The sequence below is a fragment of the Hemitrygon akajei genome, chromosome 25, assembly GCF_048418815.1.
Source record: "Hemitrygon akajei chromosome 25, sHemAka1.3, whole genome shotgun sequence".
NCBI lineage: Eukaryota > Metazoa > Chordata > Chondrichthyes > Myliobatiformes > Dasyatidae > Hemitrygon > Hemitrygon akajei.
Genome location: NC_133148.1, coordinates 31777346 through 31804265, shown reverse-complemented (window position 1 = coordinate 31804265; position 26920 = coordinate 31777346). Strand labels below are relative to the sequence as shown.

General features: G+C 46.8%; 1 protein-coding gene across 1 annotated transcript in view; it reads right to left on the bottom strand.

Moving 5' to 3' along the window:
* The window catches only part of LOC140716492 (cytochrome P450 2B4-like), a 50868-nt gene extending 26775 nt beyond the window's left edge, over positions 1 to 24093 (bottom strand). Inside the window, exons 1-3 of the mRNA XM_073029276.1 lie at positions 23623 to 24093; positions 9264 to 9426; positions 2759 to 2908 (exon numbers count right to left, since the gene is read on the bottom strand). Of these exons, the coding sequence (XP_072885377.1) occupies positions 2759 to 2908; positions 9264 to 9426; positions 23623 to 23793 (484 nt within the window). The 5' untranslated portion in view covers positions 23794 to 24093. The remainder of the gene's footprint in view (positions 1 to 2758; positions 2909 to 9263; positions 9427 to 23622) is intronic.
* Between the last annotated feature and the right edge of the window lie 2827 nt (positions 24094 to 26920).

Below are 26920 nucleotides of genomic sequence, written 5' to 3'. Positions count from 1 at the left end.
TAACAATGATTAACAATGACCAGAAACAGGGCCAGCCCTTTGAATAAAGTGGAACACACCTTGAGTTCTGAGTTCTCTGAACTGATTGGCATTTCGGGCCGAGTCAGCAGTCTGTCAGGGCGAGGTTAGCAGATGTGCCAAGGTAAACTTAGTTATGGGAAAGTAACTTAGAAAAGGTGTGGGAGAAGACTTGAGCGTGGGATATTCCAAGGCAAGAGATTAACTAAACAGGTTTCACATCTAATCCTATTCATTTTTTTTTTAAGTGGAAGTTCTATAAGTAACAGGAAGTGTTCAATTGGTGGTAAAGTCACAACAAATTGAGACAGCGGGCTGTTGGAGGCCTCTCCACTCAAGCGATCTCTCTCCCTCTTGATTAGGGGTGGGGGAGAGTCTGTTGATTGTTGAGTCGGGGGTACTCTCAAGAAAAGCGATGTTTCAGACCAGCTGGAAAAATGGGCTGAAAAATGACAGATGGAGTTTAACACAGGCAAGTGTGAGGTATTGCACTTTGGAAGGGAAAACCAAGGTAGAACATACAAGGTAAATGGTAGGGCACTGAAGAGTGCAGTAGAACAGAGGGATCTAGGAATACAGATACAAAATTCCCTAAAAGTGGCGTCACAGGTAGATAGGGTAGTAAAGAGAGCTTTTGGTACATTGGCCTTTATAAATCAAAGTATTGAGTATAAGAGTTGGAATATTATGGTGAGTCTGTATAAGGCATTGGTGAGGCCAAATTTGGAGTATTGTGTGCAGTTTTGGTCACTGAATTACAGGAAGGATATTAATAAGGTTGAAAGAGTGTAGAGAAGGTTTACAAGGATGTTGCCGGGACTTGAGAAATTGAATTACAGAGAAAGGTTGAATAGGTTAGGACTTTATTCCCTGGAGCGTAGGAGAATGAGGGGTGATTTGATAGAGGTATATAAAATTATGATGGGTACAGATAGAGTGAATGCAAGCAGGCTTTTTCCACTGAGGCTAAGGGAGAAAAGAACCAGAGGACATGGGTTAAGGGTGAAGGGGGAAAAGTTTAAAGGGAACATTAGGGGGGGCTTCTTCACACAGAGAGTGGTGGGAGTGTGGAATGAGCTGCCAGATGAAGTGGTAAATGCGGGCTCACTTTTAACATTTAAGAAAAACTTGGACAGGTACATGGATGAGAGGGGTATGGAGGGATATGGGCCAGGTGCAGGTCAGTGGGACTAGGCAGAAAAATGGTTCGGCACAACCTAGAAGGGCCAAAAGGCCTGTTTCTGTGCTGTAATGTTCTATGGTTCTATAACATCGAAACACCAAGCTGTTGGTCACCCCTCGCAGTGTGGGGGTGGGATGGGGTGGTGACATATCTCTCTCCCTTGTTAGCGTGAGAGAGAGAGAGAGAGAGAGAGAGAGAGAGAGAGAGAGAGAGAGCGCCTGTGACACACTACGGTGCTGGGTTATAGATGGTGGCAGTTTCTGATGGACACAAGATCAAGTTCTCTGTCGGCTTTTCTATTGCTTGCACGGTGGGTGATGGGGGGTGCTGATGCTTTTTGTTGGAACAAGTAAGGGGAGGGGGAAGGTTGATGCTTCTCTGCTGCTTGTCCGTGGGAGGGGGAGGGTTTTTTTTTGGGGTTCTAATGTTTTTCTGTCATTCAGTCTTTGGGGTTTTTCTTCTGTTTTGTGGATGTCGGCGAAGAGTAAGAATTTCAGGTTGTATACAGTAAACATTCTCTGATATTAAATGCAGCCATTGAACCATTGAAGACTGAGTCCATAAGAGCATTACACATACGAGCAGAATTAGGCCATTCAGCCCATCGAGTCTATTCTGCCACTCCACCACGGCTGATTTGTTAACCCTTTCAACTCAATTCTCCTGCCTTCTCCCCGTATCCTTAATTGCCCTTACTAATCAAGAACCTCTTTGATCTTGGAGTAGGTTAAAAGGTTGCAATGACATCACAGGGTGAGGGGGTTTTCTGTACCATGATTTATGTAACCCTCTTCCTGCCTCTGCCTGTAAGGAGTTCGTACATTCTCCCCGTGACTGCGTGGGTTTCCTCCGGGTGCTCCGGTTTCCTCCCACAGTCCAAAGACGGACCGATTGGTAGGTGAATTGGTCATTGTAAATTGTCCTGTGATTAGGCTAGGGTTAATTTGGGGGACTGCTGGTAAGTACAGCTCAAAGGGTTGGAAGGGCCTTTTCTGTGCTGTATCTCGATAAATCAAATAAACGAAAAACCTATAAAGCCCAGATCCCATGTGGAAGTCCTTGTAAGGTAGGCCATTCAGCCCATGCAGTGGATGCTGTGTCCTGGGGACAATCTCTAAGAGGAGCACAACCTGGTCGTGGCTTAGGGGCTTGTGTGCCTCAATGACCCAGAGAGCTGTGTTGGCTGGAGAAAGGGCCCATGCCAGACAGGTCAAAGGGTAGAGGTCAGACTAAGAGTGGTCCAGGTTTGGGGGTTCAGCTCAGGGCTAACAACCCTGACTGATAAAACAAAATTGTTATGGAAACAGCAATGAAGATTCCTTCTACATCTGAGTGCGACAGTATTCCTGAGTCTCCACCCGGGACTTGTGTGACTGACAGTAGCGAAAACCGAGAGGAAGCTACTGACACGAGGAAGGAAGCTGGGAACGCCACCAGAGAGGGAGGACCTTCGTTGCTGCCTTAAACACCAGAGGCATAAGGGCTAATAGAAAGAAGGATGGTGCACATGAACCTACAGCCAATGGCATTAATATAACAGTGAGAGAAACAACTAACCTCCACTCTTCTTGAAGATCTCCACCAGGCACTCCGCTTCCTGCCGGATGAAATCCTCCAGGCTCTTGGAGCCATTGCCAAAGTCCCTCAGGGCCGAGATGGCGAAGCTGCGAAGCTGGCGGGATCGAAACCCGTTGCTGCTGGCGATCCCTGTAGGGCGGGACGACAGAGAGCGTGGCGTGACTCAGAGAGGCATTCTCTGTGGGGTCAGAGGCACAGAGATATGGAAACGGTTCCCCCCTAGATGGCTAGACAGGGCAGGGAGATTTTCTGGGGTTTTCCCTCGCCCTTCTGTTGACCAAGTTGGAGCATCTATGTGGAGCTCCCTCAATCTGTGTTGCTCTGAACTTGAACAACGGTTACTACTCTTCAACCATCAGGCTCCTAAACTGGTGTGCATAACCTTACTCACCCCAACCCTGAACTTTCAAGGAATCTACAACTCATGTTCTCAGTATTATTTATTTATCTATCTATCTATGATATTAATCAATGAATGAATTAATTATTGCTTGTGTAGGCCTCCATTGGTCTCGATAGACTGTGGATTTGCACCTTGGAAAGTTTCCAATTTAAAAATGGAAGACCAGCAGTTGCCCAAGCTGCAAGTCTCCCCTCTCCACACCACCGATGTTGTCCAAGGGAAGGGCATTAGGACCCATACAGCTTGGCACCGGTGTCGTCACAGAGTAATGTGTGGTTAAGTGCCTTGCTCAAGGACACAACACGAAGCCTCAGCCAAGGCTCGAACTAGCGACCTTCAGATAACTAGACCAACGCCTTAACCACTTGGCCACGCGCCATCACAGAATTGATTAACACCATAGGCAAAACCCACCCAAAAATTAATGATTGAATTACTTTATTTGTGATTTTTGTATTTGCAGAGTTTGTTTTTCACTCACTGGTGGTTTGTCAGTCTTTGTAGCCTTTCATTGACTCTATTTGTTTTTGCATGAATGCCTGCAAGAAAATGAATCTCAGGGTAGTACATGCTGACATAGATGCTCTTTGATAGTAAATTTATTCTGAACCTCAACCTAATAGGAATCTGAGGGGTATTTTTTTTTAAATCACAGAGGGTGGTCTGTATATTCGGTGGGTTGCCAGTGGACATGGTTGAGGCAACTACAATGACTACTTTTAAAGGACTGCTGGACAGGTACAGGGATTGGAAAAGTTTAGGAGGATGTGGGCCAAACGTGGCCAAATGGGACTAGCTTGGATGAGCATCTGGGTTGGCATGGACCAGATGGGCTGAAGGGCCTGTTTATGTCCAGTATTGCTCTGGGAAAACCAACCAGCAGCCGGGGTAGGATTGGCTGTTTGGCAGAATCTGACCTTTCACCTTCAGGAACGGGCTCCAAAACCAGCCCTACACGTAGCTCATCTTGGTACTGTACTGATGCAGAGTTTTGTCCTGAATTTCAACAGTTCTTTGCTTGTGCTGCTCGACCTGTAAGACCATAAGACATTGGACTAGAGTTAGGCCATTTGGCCTATCGAGTCTGCTATGCCATTCGATCGTGCCTGATTTATTTTCCTTTTCAATCCCATCCTCCTGCCTTCTCTCCCTAACCATTGACGCCCTTTATTAACTAAGTACATATCAAACTCTGCTTTAAATATACCGAATGACCTGGCCTCTACAGCCACCTGTGGCAATGAATTCCACAAATTCACCACCCTCTGGCTAAAGAAATTCCTTCTCATCCCTGGTCTAAAGGAATGTCCTTCTATTCTGAGGCTGTGCGCTCTGGTCCTAGACTCTCACACTATAGGAGACATCTTCTGCACGTCCACTCTATTGAGGCCTTTCAAGGCTAACTTTCTCCAGCAGATATTTTGTTGTCCCCCTTGGTAAGTTCACTTGAAGTGGTGGGGAATTGACCTTCCGCCAATCCGTCTCACTCTAGGTCAGGTCACAGCTTTTTATGCCAATGGACCAAGGGTTCTCTGGACCCCAGGTTGGGAATCCCTGGTCTAGATTGATGTTCTAGAGTTTGCTCATCCCCTTCATTAACCTGAGGAGAAGTGATCCCAGAGCCTAGGGCTGCACGCTGAGGCATTCCATGCAGACGCTCAACAGGTAAGAGAGGGCACATGTTACAACGTACGCCTTGGGCCAAACACCCATCCAAAGAAGTCAGCCTCAGCTCCTGTGCGCACATCAGTGATAAAGCCCTCCCTCCTGATAGCACGGTGCCCAGGTCAGTGGAAACTTGGACCCTGAGGGCAAGGGGCAAAGAATAAATGAAGCAATTGGGTCCGGGCATCCCAAGAAGGAAGGTAGTGGGAGGGTTAGAGAAGCAGGGGAGGGGCAGAAGGTTGGGAAAGGAATGAGTTAAGGGAGGGTGGAAATGAGCAGGAGGAAACAAGGGAGGGAAGAGGAGAAGGGTATTCCAAGGGTATTGGTGTCTGTTTATTATTGGCATACGTACAGTCCAGATGCGCCAGTGAACAACAGAACCAATGGCGACGTCATGCAGAAGATTCACAAAACTACTGCTTCTTTCAAAAATGATTCTGCCTGCAATTGGAACCTGTGATTTACATTTTGATGGTGTGTTTTGGGTTCGACTGAGTGATTCGGTGCTTTGCTTTCTTCAAGGGAGTCCGGTGAGGTTTGGTGTGGAGCGTCCGGCCTGGAGGCCTGAAAGCCTGGAGACGGGGAGCAAGCCCGTGATCAGCTCCGTTGCTTCTCTCCAATTGACGCCTTCAGGGCACAAACCCGTGATCGACTCCATTGCTTCTCTCCGATTGAGGCATTGAGAGTGTCATTGGGGATCCAAGTCACTCCAACCACAAACTGTTCCAGCTGCTACCATCCAGGAAACAGTACCACAACATAAAAGCCAGGACCAACAGGCTCAGGGACAGCTTCTTCAGACTGATTAATTCACGCTGATACAATTGTATTTCTATGTTATATTGTCCGTCCTGTTGTAAATGCTATTTATTACAAATTACATTTAGATGGAGATGTTACGTAAAGATCTTTACTCCTCATGTATGTGAAGGATGTAAGTAATAAAGTCAACTCAATTCAATTCAATTCTCTTTGAATGAGGCGTCAAGGGAGTGAGCCCACGATCGACTCCATTGCTTCTCTCCGATTAAGCCATTGAGCCATTAAGTTCACGTTGCACGTGTTCCTGGATTCCAGTTGCTTTTTTTTTGCTGGCGTTGAGTAGCTTGCTTAGGGCGATCGAGGCGGACTGGGGCGCTTTGGCAAAGAATGGTAGCGCTAGCGATACTGAACTGAATTAAACTGAGCACGATTGGGCTCCTGGTTTGATATTTGATATTCAATGTGTGTCACTTGCTTCTTGATATTTGCGCAATTTTGATCTTCTTTTTCGTGCCTTGGGTGCTTAATGTTTTCTTGAAAGGGTTCCATGGTGTTTCTTGGCTTCGTGACTGCCCGTGGGAGGACAATCTCAGAGTTTTATCCTGTATGCATGCGTTGGTAATAATCGTACTTTCACTGTACCCGTGATACAGTGCTTGCCTCGCGTACTCTTCACACACATCACATCATCGCACAGTGCATCGAAGTAGAATGAGGTAAAACAGTAACACAATGAGGCGTGAAAGCTATTGAAAAAGTGCAGATCATAATGAGGTAGATTGTTAGGCGCTTATTGTAAAAGAGGATCATTCAAGAGTGTTATAGAGGGGGCTGGAAGCAGCTCTCGAGCCTGGTGGTCCGTGCTTTCAGGCTTTTGTGTTATCTGCCTGATGGGAGGGAGAACGTCCAGGGTGGGTGGGAGGGGGTGTCTTTGATTATGCTGGCTGCAGTACTGAGGCAGGGAGACGTACAGAGACAGTTCATGTCGGGGGAGGCTGGTTCCTGTTTGGTGCAGAGCTGTGAATGCAATGTTCTGCTGTGTTCAGTGGTCACGTGTAGAGCAGATGCCTTACTAAACCATGATACGTCCCAGATACAGAGTGTTCTCCAGGCTGCTTTGATAAAAGTTGGTAAGACTCTGTCTTTGCCTGTTTTCATTGATGAGCCATAGGAAGTGTTCTGTCTGGATGCACGGCGACTTAGTGTGGGAGGGGACTAAAGATGAGTGTGTGTGTGTGTGTGTGTGTGTGTGTGTGTGTGTGTGTGTGTGTGTGTGTGTGTGTGTGTGTGTGTGTGTGTGTGTGTGTTACATGGGCTATGTTGTCCACCTTGGCCTGGAGGAACATTGTTTCGTTTGGTGGCATACATGAATATGGTTGAAATGATCATAAACTTGAAATTGAACTTGTCTCCCTCGTTCTGCCCAGAAAAAGTCAATCAAAATGCTCCTGCCTAGCTCTCATTGGCTAAGTGACAGCACAAGTCACCAAGGTGCCCCAGTGACTGAGGACAACTGATCTCACAGACACGAGTTCGAATCCCACCAAGGCACTCAAGCTGACTAACAACTGTAAGATTTAAAGATTTGATCTCAGCATCGGCGACTGTGGGAAATCCTGGTCATAATAGACCACTGATGACCTTGAGAGAGGGAAACCTATCCTCCTTCCCTGGTCAAGACCCACACATGAATCTGTTAACCCTGAACAACCCTCTTTAGCAACCTAGAGGAGGTCAGAGGTGTGTAATACCTGCTGGTTCTTCTAGTGATATTGAATTAAACAATAAAATAACTTTCTTTGCAAATCTCACCATGAACTCCACTCCACCCTATCTTTATAACCTCTTCCTGCCATACATCAATTGCCATCTCAAAAGTTTTGGTCTTTAAATTCCCAATCTTAATTGCTCCGTCCACTTATTCCTAGGCCAGCTGGTGGCGTAGTGGCATCAGCACCGGACTTCGGAGCGAAGGCTCCCGAGTTCGAATCCAGCCGGCCCCCTTGCACGCTTTCCATCTGTGCTGGGTTGAGCGTCGAGCAGGCAACTCGGCCTCGTAAAAGTAAAAAAGCCTGCTTAAAAAAAAACCCATCACGATGGCGGCCCAATGACTCCACTTAGAGTCCTCTGAGTTCTTCTTCCACTTATCCCTGCATGTTATGCCGGCAAATGCTTAAGTGTTAAAATTCTCACCCGGAACCTCCCTGGCACTGTAAGATGATATATTTTTCTAAAAATGTATGGGTAGTCAGTTGCGGGCATGCTATACTGGTGCCAGAAGCTTGGCAGACGAGGGCTGCCCCTATACATCTTGGACTGTGTTGGCCCTGATACAAATGACACATTTCTGTAATAAGCTCTTCCGGCCTTTGTGGGGCGCCAGAGAGCATAGGGATGAGAGGGTTTCAGAGCACCTGGATTGGTTTATTGTTGTTTAGTGACAATAATTAATCATTTATTTATTTGTTATTTATTGAGATACAGTGTGGAACAGTCCTTCAGGCCCTTTGAGCCACACCGCCCAGCAATTCCCCAATTTAACCTTAGCCCAATCACGGGACAACTCACAATGACCAATTTACCCACCAGCTGGTACATTTTTGGACCGTGGGAGGAAACGCATGCGGTCATGAAGAGAACATACAAACTCCTTACAGGCAGAGGCAGGAATTGAATCTGGGTGGCCTGTACCCTAAACCACTACACAAGAGTTCCTTGTGTTTTTCTCAAGAGAGTCACTCTTTGTAAAGCGGTCTCCGGTGCCTTCTGTCTAACAATGTAAAGTGCACTTTGATAGGCTCAGGAATTCCATGTTACTTGGACTGTTCAAACAGACACCTGATTAGCGATAATCGCAGGTTCCTTGTTTGGAGAACGATTTGTCTCATGGTGTTGCTCAGTTGAGCCACCAATGATATGTTGCCACGATGAGGCCAAAGTCAGGTTGGAGGAGCAACACCTCATATAAAGTCTAGGTAGTCTCCTGCCCCTTGGTATGAACATTGAATTCTCCAACTTCCAGTAATTCCCTCCCTCTCCCTTCCACCATCCCACTTTCACTCTGCCTCCTCCTCCAGCTGCCTATCACCTCTCTCATGATTCTGTCTTCTTCTACTACCCATAGTGCTTTCCCCTTACATTCCTCCTTCACCTCTCCGGCCTATCCCCTCCCTGCTTCCCCACCCCTTGATCTTTCCTCTGATTGGTTTTTCACCTGGCACCTTCCACCCTCTCCCCACCTTCTTTATAGGGCCCCTGCCCCCTCCTTCTTCAGTCCTGACCAAGGGTCTCAGCCCGAAACGTTGACTACTTGTTTCCACGGGTGCTGCCCGACCTGCTGAGTTCATCCAGCTTTTGTACGTGTTGATCATATGTTGCAATTCCTATGTATAATCTCTCATTTCTGACTCTACATGGGAGTCTATCATTCCTCTGCAACTGGGTTCACTCATTTGCCAGTGCAAACCCTGACAATTTCAAAGTTTCAATGTACATAAAAGCTAATTTAACTTTTACTTTTGCCTTTGAAATTATATTTTGTTTGCACTATTCTGATAACTTGTCTGTGAAACACCTTTTGCAACTTAATCTAACTGGAAGTTTTTGTTGTTATCGGGTCAGGGGTCACGGGATCCGTCTCAGGCCACTTCTTACCGTATCCTCTCGTGACTTTCCTGATGGAGGGAACTGTGCCCCTGGCTCCAAAATCCTCTGCCTGGTTGACAAGGGCCTCCTTCACGGCTTCGAAGCCGCACAGCACCACCGCAGGACGTGGGCCAAGCCAGACGGTGAACACGGGGCCATACTTTCTGCCCAGCTGGAAGAACAAAGAGACGGTTGGGGGTGGGGGTGTGGTCAGTGTCTCCTGGAATACTGCAGAGGCATTCACTAATGGCAGAACTGGTACTGGAGTTAGTTTACTATCATTTCGTGTACCGAGATACAGTGAAGAGTTTGGTTTTGCATGCTGTTGTCGTGAAATGTTCAACTAGGTCTTCTAGTGTACAATAACACATCATCACAGATTCAGAGTGTATCAAGTTATGAGGTGCATTTATTATTTTTACTTGCAAGGGAAAAATAGCTTTGATGTTCTGTTTGATGTTTGATGCCAAAGCACTTTAATACTTTTTTTTTCCACAAAGAACAGTGATTGGGTGACACCATTGCATAACATTACATTCCTCTGTTATCTTCATCCTTATCTCATTTTCACATCTGATCTTTGAAAGCTCCAGCCTATTCCCACCAGGGCCGGATTAACCTAGCAGCAGAAGTAGCATTTGCTATGGGCCCCGCATTTTTGAGGGCCCCCGTATTTTCAAGGGCCCCGCACTAAATGCTTGCAAGCTGCAGTCTGGTGAAATCAGCATCTCTCACCGTATTCTCACGGCAATCTGGCAACACTGCTGTTTTCATGTTGGGGGAGCTGCATGCTGCATGATATGTGTGTGCAGGTGTGGGTTGGCTCCCTGGCGTGTCGCGGTGACCTTTGTGCTATCTCTCACGCTCCCAAGCCGCGGGACAATGCGCCGCCGCACTGAGCCTGCCACAATGTGCGACGCAACCGTTTTGTGTGACCCAGTTCACGATTCCTCAATTTTTTTCCTGATTTTAGGTAGTCTGAATCAGCTCAGGAACATACAAGATCGGATTAGACTATGATACAATCATGAAAGTGCAGCCAGGTATGTCAGATAAAATTAAGAACGAATGGGAAAAAGAACTTCAACTTTCCCTATCTATAGAGAAATGGGAGAAAAATTTACATTTAGTTAACTCTTCCTCTATATGTGCTAAACACGCGTTGATACAATTTAAGGTGGTGTATAGGGCCCATTTGTCTAAAGACAAACTTGCTCATTTTTACCACACATTAATTCTATTTGTGATAGATGCCATTCCAAAGCAGCCTCTTTGACTCACATGTTCTGGTCTTGCCTTTTTTTGGAGAAATATTGGAAAGATATTTTTGGTATTATTTCATCAGTTTTGAGTATTAATTTACATCCTCACCCTATTACTGTAATTTTTGGCTTACCAATGGTGGATAACAGTTACTTATCCCCATCAGCTCATCGGACGATTGCATTAATGGCTAGAAGATCCATTCTATAGAGATGAATCCTTCAACTACTTTCCAATGGTTTTCCCAAACTATATCTTGTTTAAATTTAGAAAAAAATCAGAAGTGTTATTTTTGACCCTTCGATTAAGTTTGAAGAAACCTGGAGACCATTTATTCAACACTTTCATATGAGCTAAATTGACCTTTCCCGAACCTTTTTTATTACCCTTAAATATTTGGATAAAGGAGCAGAGTTATTGACACTACTGGTTATATCTGTTATAATATAATAGCCCAGCTTTTTTTTTAGTTTAGTTTGCAAGCCAGTTAGTTTTTTAATTTTTTTTAAATTTGGGTTTTTTTTCCTACAATGTAAATACAGGACGAGTTTGGGAGGCTTAGCACATCTCCCAATGTATCAATAATTTGTACTTGTATCAATAAACAAGTATCAATAGTTTATACTTGTATATACTGTTTTATTAACTATGTATTCCTAATCTCTCTGTATTTCTTTGTTACTATGTTTTGTTTGAAAATCAATAAAAAGACTTAAAAAGAAAGATAGACTTTGAGTTTTGTGTCGCTAAATGTGTTGGTCCCACCTTGTGAAAGAAATGGAGACTGAACAAAAGTATTGGCACACCCTTCTAGAGTGAATGATTGAAGTTGTGAAGTTTTTAGCAGAACGAGGCCTTTCATTTCATGGTAGTGCTGAAACTGTTGGCTCTCCACATAACGGAAATTACTTGGGGTTGTTAGAATTACTGGTCAAGTTTGACCCTTTTCTGGCAGAGCATATAAATGCTCACGCAAACCAAGGAAGGGGACATTAATCATACTTATCTAAAACAACATGTGAGGAATTCATCAATCTGATTGGATCCAGCATACTGGATCACATTATCGGTGAAGTGAGGAAATACAAGTATTATTCTGTTTCATATCTGGGTTCTGCTCCAAATATATTTAATGTGGACCAGCTGACTTTGACTGTGTGCTATGTTTTGCCGTCTGGACCAGTTGAAAGATGTGTGAAGTTTTTGGATATGGAAGGTCATAGTGCTGAACAGCTCGCTCAAAGTTTACTTGACTGTTTAAGGGAAAATTACATTGATATAAAAGACTGCCGTGGTCAAAGTTATGACAATGCCAGCAACATGAGTGGCAAGTACAGTGGCTTACAAGCACGGATTAAAGAGCTGAGCGAGTTTGCGGATTACACTCCATGTTTTGCGCATTCACTAAATTTGGTTGGAAAATGTGTTGTCAAGAAGCATTAATTTTCTATCAATTTATAGAACGTCTGTACACATTTTTTTCTGTTTCTTTTTATCGGTGGGATCTCCTTTCTGCTGCATTATCTGATGGTGGTGCTCATTTGCCCGTTGTGAAAAGAATGTCAGGTACCAGGTGGTCAGCTCGTGCAGATGCAACAAAAGCACTTTTACTCAGCCTTTCTGCAATAAAACTAGTCTTGGATGACATTTAAAATAATAATGATCAGAAGGCAGAGTGTCGACAACAGGCTCGTGGACTACCTTCAACCATGATGAAGTCGGAAACAAGAATAATGGTCATACCGTGGGATCAAGTATTACAGCGTTTTCAAATGACCAGTGCTTCTTTGCAATCTTCTGGCCAAGACTTGAACACAGTTTGTGCGCTCTATGAATCCTTGCATGGATATATTCAAGCTATGCGGTCTACTTTTTCAGCCATTGAGCAAAAAGCCAAGGATCTGACTAAGTGTGAAGATTATCAACAGCAAACTCGAAGAAAACACAAGCAAAATCGCGCGTATGATGATTCCAGTGGTTCCAGCACTCTTGATCCACTTGTTGAATCTTCTCAGAAGTTTAAAAGCTGGACATTTCTTGCCGTTATTGACAGCTGGCTTTCTGCCCTGTCAAAAAGGCAGAAAGCTTATCTAAAGGTGAATGATGTTTTTGGATTCCTTCATCAGTTACAGTTGTTTACACCTGAGGTCATTGATAAATTGATAAAGAGGTCATCAAATCTTATGAAATCATATCCGGAAGATCTGGAAGAAAGTCTTAACAAAGAACTTGAGCAGTTTACTGAACTGTTGAAAACTAATCTTGCTTCTCATATTGGTGCCAAACAAGGACTTGCAGAGTTACTGCTGTACCGTTTGATAACTGACAATTCTTTGGAGTCATGTTTTCCAAACGTAGAAAATGCCTTGCGCATCTATTTGTCACTCATCGTTACCAACTGCAGTGGAGAACGCTCATTTTCAAAACTGAAAAGGATTAAAAATGAACCAAGGAGCACCACGGGTCGAAACAGATTGAACAATCTCACTCTAATGAGCAGTGAACGTGAACTTCTGCATGAAATAGACATTTCCAGTATCACCAACAAGTTTGCTCATGCTAAATCTAGAAAATCTAACTTTTAAATCGTAGCTTTGTTACTTCTGACATTTGAAATTGATACCTACATGTAAGTAATACTATTACTGAAGTGTCAGACATTTGTCATATTATCTGGCTGTATAGCAAATGAAAATATTGAATTACTTTGCAATGCAAGTAAATAATTTATGTTTTAATATTTAAGTGCATTTTTTAAATTTAGGGCCCCTTTATAACATATGCTACAGTGCCCACACTAGCTTAATCCGGCTCTGGTTTCCACCTGTTAATCAAAACATCCCCTCCAGCCATAAAACAAATTGCCTATCATCAAAGAAAATAGTTTGTTTCCTGATAACACAAACACACTTGTAAGTTTTTTCACTCAAACCAGCAAAGCAACTTAGGAGTTCATTTTGTTAAATCACATTTTACTAAAGGAAACAAATTCATAAAGAATTCAGGGTTACAGACAGACTATCCACACAGATCATTCTAAACATAACACTGAACAACAAACGTTTTCTTCCTGAATACTTATGGGTGTATCTTATTGATTCTTAGGCTGCTGATCATGAAAGTCACCATGAAATTTCCCCGTCACACACCATTTTTTAAAATATCGCCTATATTACTTCAATTCATAATTCAAGTCAGAGTAAACGATGCAAAAGATTAAGGGAGGCATTTTTATTGATCCACAAGTCAAACAGATCATCAACGATAGGCAATTCAAAGAACTTCTAGTGGGACAGGAGAAAATCACATGAAAGGCTTTCCAGGATGTTGTTAAAAATTTTCTTGGCAACTACAGAGCACCAAACTACGTGCAGCTGGCTGACAACATGCTTCTAGCATACGTGCAACATGTCACTAAAGATTCATTTTCTGCATTCCCATTTAGAGCTCTCCCATGCAAATCTTGGTGCTGTTGGTGACGAGCACGGTGAAAGGTTTCGGTCAAGGAGAAATGGTACCAGGGCAACTGGAATCCATCAATGCTGGGTGGTTATTGTTGGACACTTAGGCGAGAGGCCTCAGACACTGAGTACAAATGAACATCATTAACAAAATTTTTTTTAGATCAGTTGAACTGGTGCAAAGCGTCAGCACTGTTATGTAATTAAATGCATTATATTCAATAAAAGTTAATTTCTTGTTTCACCAAACTCCTACATGATACGAATTGTCTGAAGTTGTATTTTGTTCAGCTTCAAGTGGTCTATCATAAATAAAAAAATTTCTGAGGCAGCAACACTTTTGAAAAAAGTTAGTATAAGGAGAAATGCAGAATGAAAGGTACAGTTAGAGAGAAAGTGTGCCGTAGGTAGGCAAATCCAGGACATCTTCAAGGAATGGTGCCTCAAAAAGGTGGCATCCATCATTAAGGACCCTCATCTCCCAGAACATGCCCTCTTCTCATTGATACCATCAGGGAGAAGGTACAGAAGCCTGAAGGCATTTACTCAACAATCAGGAACAGCTTCTTCCCCTCTGCCATCCGATTTCTGACTGGACATTGAACCCAGGAACACTACCTCACGACTTTTTGCACTAATTTAATTGAACTTTTTAAATATTTATATTAAAAGTTCCCTGCACTGGTAGGGGTCTTGGGCTGGACCCCCTTGCGCCTGTGCTACATCTGCCCACAAAAACCCTCCAGATGAGAGTGACAAGAACACGAAGAGTCACGCCGGCTCCGACACCGCCTGGATTAACAAGATCCGTCCAATGGTAGGGGAACTGGGATCATCTGGTGGGAAATTGGCTACCGGAACAAACCATAAATGGACGAGACTGGACAACGTGGAATTAGTGGAATGCAACTTTAACAGCAACCCACATGAAAGAGGATACATCAAGCGCATGTGGGGACTCCGGCGACAACGAAGCCGACATTCACGGCAAAACAACGGGTTACCCTGTGATCAAACATTGTCCACAGAGGATTGCTACCACACCTTGAACTGGAAGACATACAATCGTGCTGCACCGCGGCAACATCACCGCAGAACCGCTACCATCGGGGAACGCGAGTTCAAACCCCACCTCCACGACTCACAGATGATGCATCACCTTGCACAAGGGAAATGCAAGTTCGGGTCTCACCTCCGGGCATATCGATGCTGGCCGGTGCAATCAGAGAGAGGATCATAGCTAAACTGGCGACTGTCAATCAACGAACTCGGTTCCCCAGGTGATAAAATTCCATCAGTCAGCATGCTAGAAGCAGCCAACGAAGCTCTACTCACAACTGCAGCACGACTGACACCAATGCTGCTGCATCGGCTGCAGCAGTCCTAGAAATGCTGGGCGACAAAATGAAATACAGTGGAGAGTGCTGTTATAAGCCACTCCCTGTGGAGATGACGATCAGACTAAGATGAAAACCATAAGGGCGGAGGTCAGCAGACTAACTGAGCTGCAGAAAGATGGGAAGACCAAAGACTTACCTCTGTTACTAAGGAAGTACAGAGGCATGTCCATAACTGAAGCCCTGGAAGCAGCCAAGCAATGGTTAACAGCTCTGGTTACCAGACTGCAGAGGCACACCTAGGGACGTGGAAGCCAGGCAAACGGATGCCCTCTTCTCCAAAGAACCAGGGAAAGTATTCGCACGTTTCCAGAGCAACAAGTGCCAAAACAGCAACTGAGGAGTACTGGAAGAGTGTATAGGAGAGAGAAGCATCACACAACACCAGTGCCCAGTGGCTGAAAGACCCACAAGTGAGCCTCTGCAGTCTCCCAGAGGAAGAACCAGTCACCATCACAGCAATAAATGTCCAGCAACGGGGAGCAAATATGAAGATCTAGACATCACCAGGGCCTGATATGATCCACGCCTATTGGCTGAAGAAACTAACAGCATTACATACACAGCTTGTAGCTCAAATGAACCAGCAGCTTGAAGCAGGCTTCCACCCTGACTGGCTAACTCAAGGAAGGACGGTCCTCATAATGAAGGATTCCCACAAAGGAGCAACACCGTCAAACTGCCGGCCTGTAACCTGCCTGTTGACAACATGGGAGCTCTTATCAGGCATCAGAGCCAGCAAGCTGAAGGAACCCATGTGTAAGTTCCTGAGCCCTGCTCGGAGAGGGACTGGTAGTGGAACCAGAGGCTCCAGGCACCAACTACTGGTAGACAAATCGGTCATGCAAGACTCCAAGACCTGACAAACCAACCTAAGCACAACCTGGATTGACTACCAGAAAGCTCACGACTCAATGCCCCACACACAGATCCTGGAACGCCTTTCTCTGTACATGGTCAACAAGGTGCAAAGGACCTTCGTCAAGAGCAATGGACCATTGGAGGACAATGCTAGAAGTTAACTCAAAGCCAAGAGCACAAGTGTCCATCAGATGTGGAATATACCAGGGTGATGCACTGTCCCCACTGCTGGCCTGCATAGGCTTGAACCCCCTCAGCCAGATCATCTCAGAGAGTGGACGTGGGTGCAGGTTCAGGAGAGGAGTGACCACCAGCCACCTCCTGTACGTGGATGGCATCAAGCTGTCTGCTGGAAATGACAGAGACATTGACTCACTAATCCACCTGACAAGGTACAGCAGAGACATCGGGATGCCAGTCGGACTGGAAAAGTGCAGCCGGATGGTGGTGAAAAGAGGCAGACTCATCCAGACTGAAGGAGTCGAGCTACCTGAAGGCCACACACCAGATGCATAGGACAGCTACCAATCCCTGGTGATCCTGCAGGTGCATAGAAGCCACGATGAGGACTGTGGTAAACCTTGTATATCTGTCTGGGCGCGCCCCTCTGCTGACCGCTCCTGCGGCTCCTTCCACAGACCCCTGGATAAAGGCGATTGTGTCACTGCTCCTCCCACAGTCCAGGGCAGTCATCCAGCACGGACGTGCTCCGTTTTACTGCCAATAAAAGCCTTTCAGTATTTACTCTACTTCCAGTCTTTTGGAGTAATCAATAGTGCATCAAGGACACAAGGAAGGCTGCAACGTCCAAGGACCCCCAAAGACTGGGGGCATATCCCAGTGATTTTAAACCTGATTCTGGTTCTGATAAGCTGTGAGGGCCATGGCAAATTGGACCGTGAAGTCAAGACTTCATTATTAACATAATCTGTTCAGGAGTGTTAGGAGAATGGGATGGAAGCTATCCTTAATCTCTTCTATCTTTTGCCTGATGGAAGGGGGTGGGGGAAGAAAAGAGAATGCTTGGGGTGGGGGTGGCCTATGATTACGCTAGCTGCTTTACTGAGGGAGCGAGAAGTGTAGACAGAGTCCAGGGAGGGGAGAACACACAAAGCACTGGAGGAACTCAGCAGGTCAAGGGGCAACTATGGAGGGAAGCGGACAGTCCCCATTTTGTGTTGAGACTCTTTATCTGCTGCCTGATCTTCGAGTTCCTCCCGCTTTGTGCGTGTAGCTCCAGATTTGGGTTATCTGCTGTCTCTTTTGTGTCGCCAGAGAGCAGGGGCTCCCTACCTGGGGTCCGCAGACCCCTCAGTTAACGATAAAGCTGATGGGGATTAAAAGTAAAGGTCGGGAACCCTTGCCATAGAGGGAAGGTTGGTTTTCATGATGGACCCATCATCCCTCCCCTTGTCTCCCACCCTCCTCTTTTCCTCTTTACACCAGCCAGCTCCCCTCTCAGTTCTGATGCAAGGTCTCAAGCTGAACTCCCCCCCTCCCCCCACCACCAAGCTCCTCTGGCAGACTATTCACTGCTCATGCCAGTAGGAAGTTCCAAGGATTTTGATCCACTAATGATATAGGTTTAGTGATATACTCTCAATGGCTACTTTATTTGGTATTCCTGTACACCTGCTTGTTAATGCAAATACCTAATCAGCCAATCGCGTGGCTGATCAATTAAATGCATAAAAGCCTGAAGACATGGTCAAGAGGCTCAGCTGTTTTTTCATAATGGGGGAGAAATGTGACCTGAATGACTTGGACCGTGGAATGATTGCTGGTGCCAGATGGGGTGGTTTGAGTATCTCAGAAACTGCTGATCTCCTGTGATTTTCACGTACAAACGCCTCTAGAGTTTACAGAGAATGGTGCGCAAAACAAACAAAAAACATTCAGTTGTGTGGATGAAAGCACCATGTCAAATGAGAGAGGTGAGATCAAATCAGACTGGTTCAAGCTGACAGGGAGGCGACAGTAACCATGTGAGACAAGTGGGGTGCAGAAAAGTATCTCTGAATGCACCACACATCGAACCTTTGAGTGGATGGGCAGAAGACCAGGATGGTACACCCAGTGGCCACTTTACTAGATACATTCAACTCCATACACCTGCCCTCTCATCATATCCCTTGATGCCCCAATTAGGAATCTACCAATCTCCGCTTTAAATATACCCACGGACCTGGCCTCCACCGCTGTCTGTGGCAGAGCATTTCACAGATTCACCACTCTTCGGCTAAAAAAAATTCTCCTCACCTCTGTTCTAACTGGTCACCCCTCAATTGTGAGGCTGTGCCCTCTATTTCAGGATACCCTCACCAGAGGAAACATCATCTCCACATCCACCTTACCTAGTCCTTTCAAAATTAGGTAGGTTTCAATGAAATCTCCACACATTCTTCTAAATTCCAGTGAGTAAGGCCCAAAGCTGCCAAATGTTCCTCATATATTAACCTGCTCATTCCCAGAATTATCCTTGTGAACCTCCTCTGGATTCTCTCCAATGATAAAACATCCTTTCTGAGATAAGGGACCCAAAATTTAAAGTGACTACTAGACAGGTATATGGAGGAATTTCAGGTGTGTGGGGGGGGGGGGGGGGTTATATGGAAGGCAGGGTTTAAGGGTCAGCACAGCATTGTGGGCCAAAGGGCCTGTACTGTGCTATATTGTACTATGTTCTAAAACTATTGACCCAAAAGTGCAACCTGAATGGTGTTTTATAAAGGCTCAGCATTATCTCCTTGCTTTTATATTCTATTCCCCTTGAAATAAATGCCAAAATTGCACTTGCCTTCTTTACCACAGACTCAACCTGTAAATTCTGGGAGTCTTGCACGAGGACTCCCAAGTCCCTTTGCATCTCTGATGTTTAAACCTTCTCCCATTTACAAAGTGTACATAATAGTCTGCACTATTGTTCCTTTTACCAAAATGCATTACCCCCCAACACTATATTCCATCTGCCACTTTTTTGCCCACTCTTCCAATTTGCCTAAGTCCTGCTGTAATTGCATTGCTTCCTCAGCACTACCTACCCCTCCACTTAACTTCTTATTGTCCACAAACTTTGCCACAAGACAGACAGACAGACAGAAATACTTTATTGATCCCGAGGGAAATTGGGTTTCGTTACAGCCGCACCAACCAAGAATAGTGAAGAAATATAGCAATATAAAACCATAAAGAATTAAATAATAATGTTAATCATGCCCAGTGGAAATAAGTCCAGGACCAGCCTATTGGCTCAGGGTGTCTGACACTCCGAGGGAGGAGTTGTAAAGTTTGATGGCCATGGGTAGGATTGACTTCCTATGATGCTCAGTGTTACATCTCGGTGGAATGAGTCTCTGGCTGAATGTACTCCTGTGCCTAACCAGTACATTATGGAGTGGATGGGAGACATTGTTCAAGATGGCATGCAACTTGGACAGCATCCTCTTTTCAGACACCACTGTCAGAGAGTCAAAGCCATCAATTCCATTATCTAAATCAAAGACGAACAATGTGAAAAGTAGCGGTCCCAATACTGACCCCTGAGGAACACCACTTGTCACTGGCATCCAACCAGAAAAGGTCCCCTTTATTCTCACTCACTGTCTCCTACCTGTCAGCCATTCCTCTATCCATACAAGTATATTTCTTGCAACACCGTAGGATGTTATCTTGTTAAGCAGCCTCATGTGTGGCACCTTATCAAAAGCCTTTGGAAAATCTAAGTAAGTGATATCCACTGCCCCTCTTTTGTCCACTCTGCTTGTGTCATGGTCCGGTCGGGTCCGCATTCTGGTTCACGATCCAGTTCGTGGACTCCGGGTCCTCCGACTATCCCTTGTTTTGGTTGGACTTCACCATAAGCACCTGATGCTTATCCTGGGGCTGGGAATATGAGTGGCCCTGGGGTTGAGTGTGGTTGGGGAGGTGGGGGGGTTGTCTTGTCAAGCTTCCCTGGGAGCAAACGGCCGGTTGAAGGCTAGAGCGGCCACTTGCCATTTTAGGCTGCGTTGGAGAACCATGGCTTCTGGGAGCCTTGCTGTCAGTAGTCGGAGCTGTCATTGCGGTATGGATTTGGCCGTTTCCCGGGCCAGCTGGGTGGCCGTCAGCCACTGCGAGCTAGGTACGGATCCGGTTGTTTCCGTAGCCAGCCAAGGTTGCCGGCCGTAATGGCTACTCGGAGCAGCCCCGATGCAGAGATGGAACTGTCTGTCCTTCTTCGGTGTTTGTCTCTTCCTGTCCTCGCCCCGTGGGGTAAGTCAGGCCGTTCTGCCATTACCCGACGGATGGTCCTGCCCCACCTTGGTGTTGAGTGAAAGTTGAGTCCTGGCTTGTCGAAGGAGAAGTCCTGGCTCTATGTCTACGTACTATCCAGTCTCACGTTAATGTCTTGTTAAAGATGAGTCCCGGCTTGTTGAAGGAGAAGTCCCTGCTCTATGTTGATGTACAGTTCCTAGTCTGCTTCCAAGCTCCAGCCTCCGAGTTATGCAAGCCTCGAGCTCCAAGAACCCAAGCCTCAAGCCTCGAGCTCCAAGAACCCAAGCCTCAAGCCTCGAGCTCCAAGAACCCAAGCCTCAAGCCTCGAGCTCCAAGACCCCAGGCCTCGTCACGTCTTTGCCTGGTTTGGGGTCCGAGCCCAAGTCAAGACCCAGGTTCTGAGCCCTTGTCCAGTCTCGGGCTCGGAGTCCATGCCCAGGCTCCTTGTTCCCAGTCCCTCGTCCTGGTCCTGCTTCCCTAGCCTAGTCTACGACCAGTCCCATCCTGTTCTGAGTAATTCAGTGTCTGTGTCCTGCAGTTGGGTCCATTCCCAACACCCCCTTGTGACAGCTTGTTACTTCTTTGAAGAATACCATCAGGTCTGTCTGGCAAGATTTCCCTTTACAGAAACCAGGCTGACTTTGATTTATTTTGTCATCAGTCTCCAAGTACCTCGAAACCTCATCCTTAATTACAGACTCCAACACTTTCCCAACCACTGAGGTTAGGCTAACTGGCCTATAATTTCTTCTCTTTTGTCTTCCTCCTTTCTCAAAGAGTGGAGTGACTTTTGCAATTTTCTAGCTCCCCAGGGCCATGTGATTCTTGAAAGCATCTGTTCAGCACCCTCTTTCCGGACTCTGGGATGCTGTCCATCTGGCCCGAGTGATTTGTCCACCTTAAGCCCTGTGAGTTTGCCTGGCACGTTTCCCTTTGTAATAGCAATGGCTCTCACTCCTGCTCCCTGACGCTCAGGGATCTCTGCAGGTGTAAGGACTGAAGCAAAGTATGTACTAAGTTGGTCTGCCATTTCTTTGTCCCCCCCATTACTACATCTGGAGAGGTTGTGTAAGTTGCTATTTGGCCGCGGGTGAGGGGGGCCGGCGTAAACTGCATCTGTTTGCCTGATTCCTTCTCCAGCTCGGGCGCTTTGAGCCCAGCTCTGCCACTCAAAGGAGCTGGCAACGTGCACGAAGCCTGCTGCCCCAGGTTCAAAGCTTCCGACGGTCTTTGGACTCTTTTGTCAGCTCTGCAAACCAAAAAAAATGAGTAAAGACTTCGGGACTTCTTAAAAATCTGTGTTGCTAGGTGGACAGCTGTTAGGAAATGGGGACTTTTGCAGATTATGTAAAGAAGGAATGAGTCCTCCCGCCCCCCACCAACACACAGGATGCCATGGGTAAACAGACACCCAAGAAGACAAACACTACTTCACCACAGAAACCAGAGAGGCATGGAGAGACCCAGATATTCCTGACGCGGTGATATCCTGGGGGCGTGTTCAGGCTCCTAATCCAGGCGCGCTCGCCCCGGTGAGCTCTCGCACGGGAGCGGAGAATACGAAAAGCTTAATTCAGTAATGACCTCCAACTTTCACCGGGGTCCAGGCACCACGCAGCATCAAGAGCTGTTCCAGTGAGGCTATCATGGCCGTCTAATATTATTCCCACATCTTGTTCTCCCCACACTCCCCTGACTCTACACTATAGTGCTGGTTGTCCGGCGTGTCAGACGATGACAGGAAAGCTGAACGGGAGAGTTTTTGAAGTGGAAAGACCGCTGTGCCGGGGTAGCTTCCCGCTCTGAAGTCCGGGAGTCCGGGACCAGTGGTACGAACAAGCCTCACACGCTGGGTTGCGGTGAATGATCGCCACATCTTCCGTCGCTTCGCTCCGACCACGGAGAGTTGCAGTACAACCGTCCCGGCCGCCCAATCTCACTGCCGGTCTCATCCGCCCAGTCCGCCGGAGCTCAGGCAGGCCCCCCCCCCCCCCCATCTCACCGGCATCCGAGGCCGCCGGCTACCCTCCCTCACCCGGTTCAGCTGGCCTGTCGAGGCGGTGTGCCGGCGGGAGCCGCTTTTGCCTGCACACAGCTCCTTGGAGGCACGGGTGGGGGGGAGCTGAGTGTCTGGCGGGGACCGAAGGTGGGCGAGTCGCCCAGGAATGGCCACGGCAAGCCCCATTCACCAGAAGTGCTGCCCCCACCCCCAAGTGTCCGGTGGGGATCAAAGATAAATGATCTGCCAGTCCATTGGGACTGTCTGACTTGCTGAGTTTCTCCAGCGTTGTGTGTGTGTGTGTGTGTGTGTGTGTGGTGTGTGTGTGTGTGTGTGTGTGTGTGTGTGTGTGTGTGTGTGTGTGTGTGTGTGTGTGAGAGTGTGAGTGTGAGAGTGTGAGTGTGTGTGTGTGTGTGTGTGTGTGTGTGTGTGTGTGTGTGTGAGAGAGAGAGAGTGTGTGAGTGTGTGTGTGTGTGAGAGTGTGTGTGTGTGTGTGAGAGAGTGTGAGTGAGAGTGTGTGTGTGAATGTGTGTGTGTGAGAGAGAGTGTGTGAGAGTGTGTGAGTGTGTGTGTGTGTGAGAGAGTGTGTGAGTGTGTGTGTGTGAGTGTGTGTGTGTGAGAGTGTGAGTGTGAGAGTGTGAGTATGAGAGTGTGAGTGTGTGTGTTGTCTTGGGGTTTCAGTATTGCGTGTACAACAGGAATACGTAAAGGCAAGTTATGCTCAAAATCAAGAGACGAAGAGGAAAATATTTTGGACAGTAAATTCCACTAATTTCTGATTGCCTCCTCCCCCCCCACCAACCCCCCGCACGTTCCCAAGTAATCTGCTCGCGGATCTCGTTAACACAGACAGGCTCCAATCTGAAATCAACTTAAATACAGGTTAAAACTGGGAAATTATCGCAAAAATTCAAAATACTCCTTGTCACACCTGCATTCCAGGTGGCTGCACGTGGCCACTGGCTGCTTTACGGAACTTTGCGCTACTTCACGCAGTTTTCAACTTTACTTTTAAAGGAAACGCATAAAGTTTTAGCATCGCAGTAATAATTGATTTTCTGTCTATTCTGGGAATGAAACAAGATCGACATAAATATACAGGCAGGTTCGGGGGGGAAAAAGTCACAACCTACCTGAATGAGAGAGCGATCGGGAGCTCGTTTATCTATTTGCAGCGAGTTGCCGATAAGCGGGAGGGCGGGCGGACCCGGGGGGAGCCTGCTCGGCTTCGCTTTGCTCCGGCGGGAATACAGGAGCAGGGCCAGAGTGAGAGCGACGATCACCCCGGTAACGACGAGCTCCATCGCGGGCCGGCTTCTCTCTCACGACGCGGCTCGCCCTGAGTCCGCAGCCCTTCTGGGTTCGCGAGAGGCTTCGCACTGGGACTAAGAACTGTTCCGTGGGAAGTGGCTCCCCTCCCACGGTGGGTGGAGACCTTTGCAGACACTGAGACCGTGACTCCCCAGTCTGTCATCCCGCCGTCAGCCTGGTTTGGTTTCCTGTGCTCATCCTCCCCCCCCCAGATGATGACTCTGTGATACATCGGCCGGCAGTCGGTGGGAGTCCGAAATAAACGCGGAAAAGGCCGAGAGTGCCCTTCAATTCAGGAAGCCCCGGGTCACTTGGTGTAAGATCAGTGGTTAGGAAATGTTAGACGCTGTTACTAAAGACATAAATTCTGGCTGATTAAGCATCTCAGAGATGGAGCACTAACGACGACTGATATAGCAGAGACCAGGAACTCTGGAGATGCTGGAAATCCAAAGCAACACGCTCGAAAAAAAAATTGCTGGAGGAACTCAGCACTCCTGAAGGAAGTTCTCGGCCCGAAACGTCGGCTGTTCACTCTTTTTCCCACCTTGGGGGGCGGTGACATGATAGTGCAGTGGTTAGCACAACACCTTACAGTACTAGCGACCCGGGTTCAATTCCCGCCGCTGCCTGAAGGAGTTGGTACATTCTTCCCCCTGATCCCGTGGGCTTCCTTCCCAAGATGTACCGGCTGGCAGGTTAATTTTTTACCGTGATGAGGCCCCGATTAGAGCAGGAGATTGCTGGGCGGCGCCGCATCCCAGTAAATAAAAAGCAGCTGAATGGTTCCAGCATTTTGTGTGCACTACAGGGATGCGGGGTTTCCAGCTCATCATGCTTGGGCAGTTCCTTCTCCCCTTACAGACGCTGCTCGACCCGCTGAGCTCTTCCAGCAGTTTATATATTATTTCTTCCCTTAATAACAACGAGAAGCCGACGTTTGAGCCTTCAGGGCTTTTGTACCCTGTGGGGGGGGGGGGGGGGGGATGGAGAAAGGAAGAGAGATTATCCAACCTGGATGGGGTGGGTGATTTCTCTCTTCCTCTCTCTCTCCCTCTCCCTATCTCTTTACCTCTCTTTCCCTCTCTCCCACCCTTTCTCCCTCTCTCTTGACCTCTTGACCTCTTTCCCTCTCTCCCTCCCTCCCTCTCTCCTGACCTCTGTCTCCCTTTCTCCCTCCCTCTTCCTCGACCTTCCTCTCTCCCTCCCTCTTGACCTCTCTTTCCCTCTCTCCTGACCTCTTTCCCTCTCTCCCTCCCTCTTGACCTCTCTTTCCCTCTCTCCTGACTGTCTCCCTTTCTCCCTCCCTCTCCCTCGACCTCCCTCTCTCCTGACCTCTCTTTCCCTCTCTCCCTCCCTCTCTCCTGACCTCTGTCTCCCTTTCTCCCTCCCTCTCCCTCGACATCCCTCTCTCCCTCCCTCTCCCTCGACCTCTGTCTCCCTTTCTCCCGCCCTCTCTCCCCCCTCTCTGTCCCTTTCTCACATGACCTCTCTGCAACTTAAACAGTACAGAACAGGAATGGACCATTCAGCCCACAATGTTGTGCTGACCCGAACCAACTAAAAAACAAATCGAAAGCACCCAAACACTAATCCCTCCGACCTACCTACACCTTGGCAATGTCCCTCCATCTTCCTTACATCCATGTGCCTATCCAAACATCTCTTAAAAGCCTCTAATAAACTTGCCTCCAGCACAAGACCAGAAAACCAACCTGTTTTCTCTCTTTCCCAGGACTCCTGGTTTAAACTTGAAGGTTCAAAGTTCAAAGGTTCAAAGGCTCATTTCATTATCAAAACATGTTGCCATATACAAGTCTGAAATCTGTCTTCTCCAGATAGCCAAGAAACAAAGAAAGAACATGAAAGTTGTTCCGAGAGAAGCAGCAAACCTAATCGCTCCCCTTCTACCCCCCTGACACTAAAAGTAAATTGATAGATCCTGGTTTTAAAATTGGTAAGTGGTTTACTATTGCGAGACATGTATAGTATTCTCTCTTTATACCTGCTGCCTGACCATTTATTTCCACCATTTAGTTTTTATTTCTGATTTCCAGCATACTTTTGATTGTCAAAGTCTACATAGTTTTGTAAAAAGGAAAATATTTATTTACTAGGGGTTCCTTAAGTTGATCCTCCAGATGGGTGTGGTTCAAGAGGTTTGACCCGTGGACCAATGCTGCTGAGACTCAAGCCAGGGCCCGATCAGCCCTGGCTGGGTTGCCTGGGCAAGAGTGTCTGATGTTGTAAGACCCGAGACACCCAAAGACCCCCAGGTGACATCATGGATGTTTCTCACCACATCCTAAGGATGTAACTCAGCATCAGGTGGAGCTAGATTGCTGGAAGTAAAGGTTAATTTTGCTGTTTATGTATTGGCATGCATAGGGTCTTGGCTGGTTAACAAAAACCAGCCTCCCCTCCACTGACCCTGTCTACGCTTCCATATAACCATATAACAATTACAGCACGGAAACAGGCCATCTCAGCCCTTCTAGTCCATGCTGAATGCTTACTCTCACCTAGTCCCACCGACCTGCACTCAGCCCATAACCCTTCATTCCTTTCCTGTCCATATACCTATCCATTTTTACTTTAAATGACAATATCGAACCTGTCTCTACCACTTCTTCTGGAAGCTCGTTCCACACAGCTACCACTCTCTGAATAAAGAAGTTTCCCCTCGTGTTACCCCTCAACTTTTACCCCTTAGCTCTCAACTCATGTCCTCTTGTTTGAATCTCCCCTACTCTCAATGGAAAAAGCCTGTCCACGTCAACGCTATCTATCCTCCTCATCATTTTAAATACCTCTATCAAGCCCCCCCTCAACCTTCTATGCTTCAAAGAATAAAGACCTAACTTGTTCAACCTTTCTCTGTAACTTAGGTGCTGAAACCCAGGTAACGTTCTAATAAATCTCCTCTGTACTCTCTCTATTTTGTTGACATCTTTCCTATAATTTGGTGACCTTCCTGCTCCCTTGATAGTGGAGCTAATTTAGTGCAAGACCCCTGTCCACCTCAGATATCTTCTCTTCTCCATCCTCCCACTGGGCAGAAGATACAAAAGCCTGAAAACACGTACCATCAAGGACAGCTTCTACCTCCTCGTTATAAGA